Source organism: Leptonotus elevatus, chromosome 7 (genome assembly GCF_054856555.1).
Source record: "Leptonotus elevatus isolate MCC_2025b chromosome 7, RoL_Lele_1.0, whole genome shotgun sequence".
Lineage (NCBI taxonomy): Eukaryota > Metazoa > Chordata > Actinopteri > Syngnathiformes > Syngnathidae > Leptonotus > Leptonotus elevatus.
The window spans coordinates 26,534,760-26,541,514 of NC_141245.1; the positions used below are offsets into that span (position 1 = coordinate 26,534,760).

General features: G+C 44.2%; 1 protein-coding gene and 2 non-coding genes across 3 annotated transcripts; all 3 read left to right on the forward strand.

The window, feature by feature from the left end:
• The first annotated feature begins 455 nt into the window (after positions 1-455).
• On the forward strand, positions 456-5,856 carry rps3 (ribosomal protein S3). Its single transcript, XM_086080206.1, has 7 exons — positions 456-561; positions 1,485-1,615; positions 2,018-2,111; positions 3,474-3,568; positions 4,587-4,774; positions 5,391-5,611; positions 5,792-5,856. Exons 1-6 carry the CDS (start codon positions 532-534, stop codon positions 5,591-5,593), a joined length of 741 nt encoding a protein of 246 aa, XP_085936332.1. The 5' UTR covers positions 456-531; the 3' UTR covers positions 5,594-5,611; positions 5,792-5,856.
• LOC147171728 (small nucleolar RNA SNORD15) lies at positions 3,257-3,403 on the forward strand. Its single transcript, XR_015095706.1, has one exon. It is a non-coding gene; the product is annotated as a small nucleolar RNA SNORD15 (small nucleolar RNA).
• On the forward strand, positions 3,985-4,135 carry LOC147171729 (small nucleolar RNA SNORD15). Its single transcript, XR_015095705.1, has one exon. It is a non-coding gene; the product is annotated as a small nucleolar RNA SNORD15 (small nucleolar RNA).
• Positions 5,857-6,755: the final 899 nt, after the last annotated feature.

Sequence of the window (6,755 nt, forward strand, 5' to 3'; positions counted from 1 at the left end):
CTGTCGACAACGACCAATCACGGCTCACCTGTTTTCTAGTTTTGAGGCAGGAAATATTTTTCTTCTTCCTTTGGGGGGTAACAAATACATATTTAGATTCCCCGCCCTACACACATGGCGTGTGTTTACACGTGCACTTATACCGACACAGCACACTGAGCTTCGCTTTTTTCGCATTTTATGTAACAGCCTCCTTCCAAAATCGAATCAAATCACTTTTCCCCCTCAAAATTCTACTCACAACATAATGCGATTTACCATTTGTAGTCTGATACCGGGGTTAATGTGAATATGCTTGTATAGACGATTTGTAAAAAGCTGTTTAGAAGAGCCAGTCCACCTTTCGAAGTGACATTTTGTTGCGCGTCTTCGTCTTTCTTTCCTTTAAAAGATGGATGAAAAGCGCGCTCGTGGTAAAACTACAAGTTCCAAGTATCTTGTACGCATGACGCCACAGGAAGTGGTCATATCTTGTATAAATCCATTTCCGCATCGCATGGCTGTCCTTTTCTGTCTACGGCCTGCGAGAAGATGGCGGTGCAGATATCCAAGAAGAGGAAAGTAGGTGTCATTTAATCGCTCACCGGGAACTTTTTGCGTGAAAATGGACGTGCGAACAGATGGCCTCACGCGCGCTTGTGTCCGCCGTCCTAGTTGAACGTGTAGTCCGCATCTGCTCGACCGGGATTGCTCAGGATGCTGCCGGTGTCGCCGCTGTTTTCTAGTGGCTAGCGAACATGGCGGCGCCGTGGCGTTGACGTGATGTGCCGGGCAGCCAAAGCATGAAAATACACCAGAAGGACTCTTAATATCTGTCGGCATTATGCTTTTATTTAAGGTAGACTTGGCCTCTTTGGCACATAATCACATGGTGTGGTTTAAATGCATCATTTGGAGACACTTGACTCATTTACGTGGTTAGCATTAGCTTCCGGTAAAGCTAATTGTCGTTGGAAGTTGAATGCACGCGAAATTGTTCAAATAGGTTGTTAAAACGTCATCAAAGGCATGCTTGTAAATGAATACTGAAAGCCAGAAACTAGCGAAATCGTGCAGAATTTACATCCACTGAAATGCACATTTTTTTTAAATCAATTTGTTAACCATCAAATTAGTGAACAAGCATTTTATACGAAAAACAGTGGTTGGCTCCTCAAAAACAAGTGGATTTTTTTTTTTTTAAGTTTGGGAAAATCCGCCCGATCACAAGTATGCGGGGGTCCGCTGTACTTTACTTTTCCACGTTGATTTGTTTTAAATTTATTTTTACAATAGTGAAAAGTTCATACAGTTTCGTTGTCATGAATTTGTAAACATGTTGAGTTTTCCTTCACGTATCCTAAGCCTCCCAATGGGTTTTAGGAACACAAGCTTGTTATCTTGTCCTGAAAGTCTCTTTGTGATGTTTTGGAAGATGCCATTCGAGTGCAGGATGGAAAATCAGCACACTGCAGCTCACCTGTACGTGCATTTGTTGTTGGCAGTTTGTCTCAGACGGAATCTTCAAGGCTGAGCTGAATGAGTTTCTGACTCGCGAGCTGGCCGAGGACGGCTACTCGGGCGTGGAGGTGCGCGTCACCCCGTCCAGGACCGAGATCATCATCCTCGCCACCAGGTCAGCGCTCGCCGGAAGCCGCTTGTCAAATTGAATGGATCCTAAAAAGCCTTTTATTGGCGTCAGATGGCGCCCATGCAAACCAAGCCGATTATCCTTCGGTATTCACTGAAAAACTTTGGCACTCGGATTTATTCAAAGAAAATATAGTAAACCTATCAAGATAATAATAGTGTAGTTTTGAGTCGTTCTTGTGGCGTGTGTTTGTTTTGGCTAATGGCGAAATATCCAGAAGTTCCTGAGGCTTTAGCTTATTTGATGTAAAAAAGGGTCAACTAACAACAAGGTCTTTAAAATCAAAGAATTTTCCAATCAGTCCAATGACAAAATGGTGTCAAAAGGTGTTGTTTTTTCCCATCCAAACGTTTGCTGACTGCATGTAACGATGTCTTTTGTCTTCAGGACCCAGAATGTTCTGGGAGAGAAAGGCCGCCGCATCCGAGAGCTGACGGCCGTGGTCCAGAAGAGGTTCGGCTTCCCCGAGGCCAGCGTTGAGGTCAGTTGGACTTGAAAGAAGCGCCGTGCCGTCGGGCTGCACCATTATGGACAATTATTCAGTATGTTAGAAACAAACATTCGATTTATATTGCCCTACTTTTCAACAAACAGCTTTCAGTGGAAAATGGAGCTTTGGTAACTATAAGATGTAAATGATTTACGAACATATTTTTATTAGAGCTGTAAAACCATAAAAACAAGTTGTTGTTGTTTTTTGATGAATCGCACCTTCGAATTTTTATCAATCGCGATTAATCGCTTAGTTAAAAAGTTTTTTTTATCAACAGTTTTTGCCCACTAATTTTAAAGAGCACCCGTTGTGTAAAAATAAATAAATAAAATACATTAAATGTTATGGGGATTTTAAATTATTTACTGCACACGCTCATCCTCCTTTTTCTTTTAATCTTAATTAATTAATCATTTAAAATAGAGAAAAAAATGACCCCAATAGTTTGACATGAACAAATATTCTAAATGTCATATGCAAACATTTATTAAATGCTTTCCTTTCATGCATGTAGTTATGTTTATTGCTCAAACACAATCAGTGCTACCTTTAACGTAACCAGCCGCTGTAATCTTAAGGATCATCAGATGTCAAAATTAACAGTTTGATTAATCTGTTAATACATGATTAAAGCGATAATTCTTTTGTGATTAATTAATTAGTTAACACTTTAACTTTGACAGAACACATTTTTAGGGCCCTGCTTTTCAACAAACAGCTTTTGGTGCAAAATGAAGCCTTGGTAACTAATACGTAAACGATTTTTAGAAAATTAAATGTATCTAAAAAATGGCCAACAGAATAAATGTGATTGTAGACATTCGGATGTTGATCCCGGTAGAGGCGCGAGCTCCCCATTTCCAATTTGGGCTGTAGAGTACTTTTCTTTTGTCGACACGACTCGGGCGAGACACGCTTGCTTGTCGCTTAGGCAGTTGAATAAAGCCTTGGCTGTGTGTTCGCCCCCTAGTGGCTGGCTGACCACTGGTTTAAAAAGATGCGGTATGCAGCACAGCGCGGATCTTAAATGTCACTATCAACAACCATCAAGATCATTTAAACGAGGCCCCCAAAATGGTGACTGTCAGAAAAATGGGATTAATTGTGCAGCCCGACCGCGCGTGTCTGTGTCCCTCCGATGATGACACGATGACGAGACCGATAAGACGGGTCCGTGTCAGAAGGTCTCCGGTTGAGATTCACGTTCTGTGCGTCTCTTCCGGCGCCGCTGACCAGCCCGGCTTTGCTCTTGACGACGCTGAGGCATTTGTCTGAGGAGGGCGGGGTCTGCGATGAGCCTCACGTGTGCACGTGCGCCGCCACGGCCTCAGGTTGCGTTTTGTTTTGCAGCTGTATGCAGAGAAGGTGGCCACGCGCGGCCTGTGCGCCATCGCTCAGGCTGAATCGCTGCGTTACAAGCTGCTGGGAGGTTTGGCGGTGCGAAGGTGAGCAAGCCGCAGCGCAGCACCTACACCAGGGGTGGGCAAAGTCGCTCCTCCAGGGCCGGTGTCCTGCAGGTTTGGGCGTTTACCTGCTCCAACGCACCTGGCTGCAATCAACGGGGTCGTTAGCGGGCAAAGCTTGCTGATGGGCTGAAAAACAGAAAACCTGCAGAAGTCTGGCCCTCGAGGACCGAATTTGTCCACCACTGACCTACACTTCCGTCCCCGTTCTCGCCCCTTAAAACACTTGTATGCTTGATGGCATCAGAATTGCGAGATGTCCTTCATGTCAAATGGATCCTGGTTCAAAGGTCGGAAACGCTGCCTTAAATAACACTTGATCCTACAATCGGCCATTTAAAAGGGACAGCGATGAAGGAAAAAATGACTTCTTTTTTTTTTGTGTGTGTGGTTTTGTCCCTCGGTGAAGATACGATGACGAGTCTGATACGGACAATGTGAGCCACCTGGCGGCCGTTTCAGATCGCGTTCTGCGTTTCTGCTTCGACTTCCTCTGGCATCACAAAGTTGCTTTCCAGCTGAAGACGCTGAGGCATTTGTCTGAGAGGGACGAAAGCTGCTGCACCAAAACTGACCACAGCCTCGCTTTACGCTAGCACGCCAGCATTGAGTCACCCATTGTGGTTTTTGTTTTTCTTCCTGCTTCGACTTTTCACGGTCCCACTCTCGGGCCCAGAACATTCTCTGTCCGCGAGTCTCGCAGGATCTCACGATACTTGACAACGTAGTCTAGAAAGTCAAAACGAATGTCTTTCTCAATTGGATTTCCGTTTATTTCGATGACGAACGATGAGTGCAGCATTGATGAACGAATGGAACTTGTATCTGAAGACATCGCTGTCCTAAATTTGACTCCCAATTGTCAGGATGTAAAAATCACAATTATTTTTGTTTGATATTGGGGTCACTTGTTTTTTTTCAGTGATTGTAAAGAGTCTATATCTTGAAGTATTTCCTTTTGTGTGCGCGCTCCTCCACATTGGACGGCGTGTCGCTCCAGGGCCTGTTACGGCGTGCTGAGGTTCATCATGGAGAGCGGCGCCAAGGGCTGCGAGGTGGTGGTGTCGGGCAAGCTGAGGGGGCAGCGGGCAAAGTCCATGAAGTTTGTGGACGGACTCATGATCCATAGCGGAGACCCCGTCAACTACTACGTGGACACGGCCGTCCGCCACGTTCTGCTCAGGCAGGGTGAGTGCACGTGCGCACGTGCGCGTCCTACTTGCACCGCCAAACGTAGGAGTTTATATTGTATTGATGAATTCTATAACACGCCTTTGAATATATGGGGCTCATTTCATCAATAACCGAAGTAGGAGTTTAATTGATTTTCAATTTGAAAACCAACATAACTGATATCTGAAACTTTGGCAGTTAACGTGCCAATGGGGGAGTATAATTGTTTCAAAGAAGAAGAAGAAATCTCAAGTATTTTTTTAAGATTTCAATGCCAAAATGTTTCCCTGTTGTCTGAAATTAAGTTTTAATAATTTTGCAACGTGACTTGTGGATGTCAAATGGGGACATCCCCAACCCGGGAATCTGATTGTCACTGAATCGGATCCATCCAGGGTATTTTTAGGACAAACTTTGCAGCTTTCATAAATTGTAACACAAACATGTATGCTGTGCATGAGCAAAACTGCCGGTGTGCGTTTTGGGAAACAATTTGAAGCTCCTCATATACTGTCGTGTTTTTTAAATTTTTCTCACTTCTTAACGCAATGTAGCATCATGTGGTATTTGGCGGGAACGCCTTTGACAACTGCTGAGCTCAAGCGTGACATTTGTGCGTGTGGCTGTCCAGGTGTGCTGGGCATCAAAGTGAAGATCATGCTGCCGTGGGACCCCAGCGGCAAGATCGGCCCCAAGAAGCCCCTCCCCGACCACGTCAGCATCGTGGAGCCCAAAGACGAGCCGCTGCCCACCACGCCCATCTCCGAGCAGAAGGGCGCCAAGCCCGAAGCGCCCGTCATGCCCCAGGCGGGCGCCCCCGTGCCCACCGCCTAACGGGGCCCGCCTGTCCAGGTGAGCCGCTCGTCCGCATCACAGCCAAACGTGCGCGGTCGCCAAACTGGAGCTGGTGGCGTTAAAAAATGCATCAATGAATGCACCGTCCAACGGCGAATTGAATTATGAGTTTCAAGGTTGCAATAAATAAAACGTAAAATTGACAAGCTTCCCTTTTGTTGTTTTTCTTTCCTGCAGGTTTTCATGTTGACAGCACAGCGGCCATGTTTTGTGTACAACACCAATAAAATCTACAAAAGAAACTTTTGCGATCTTTTGATTACATTTTTGTGGAAACATTTTGAAGCTTTCAAAGAGGCCATGCGAGGAACTCCACGGACACCTCGAACCCTGCAAAGTGTACAGACGTCAAACTGACAGCCTCAAGATCGTCGCGATGGTTGGATGCGGCCGGCTTAAGCAAATTTGGTTTTTCACTGAAGTCGCCAGCAAAATTGAGAACTGAGAACTCGACTGGGCCAGCGTGATTGTTGTCATGGATGCTAATCAATGGAGGGGGGGGGGGACCATTTTTATTTATTTTTTAGCTTGGGTGCAAGTGCATCTGCATGTTTAAGGGAATGTTTTCATTCTTTATGAAATGAAATCTTGACGAATGTTTGGACTGCCGCAAAATGACAGAAATGGAAATTGAACCAGTTTGGTTCTCGGGCTCAACTGGCTTAAATTTGACCAATCATCACACCCGATCTAAACTGATGCTCTGTATTGAAACATGTTTTGGTTTGAAGTGATCTATTGGACATTTTACTGATAAGGTTACAAGATAAACAATCCCAGAGAGTAAAATCATTTAACCAGTCAGTCATTTTGGCGTAAGCGAATGTTTATTTTGATATCAAAATATTTTTTCTAACTTTTTGGGGATGTATTTTCAGTTAATTTATTCCTTAATTAGACATTTATTTGAAAAGGCAATCAAAAAGTAAATGCATACGAATAAACCAAATGTAAGGACAAAACTGCCAAATGAATAAAAAGTATTCGAGGATCTTTTCTGATAATCACAAAACTTTCGTCCATTTTATTTTTAGTTTCAAGTCCTCAAAAAGAAGCTAACGTCTGTCTGAGCTGAGATTGCAGCTGGATTTGTTTTGCTTTGCTTTTCTTTTTTAAATAAAAGCAGACGGACAAGATGTGC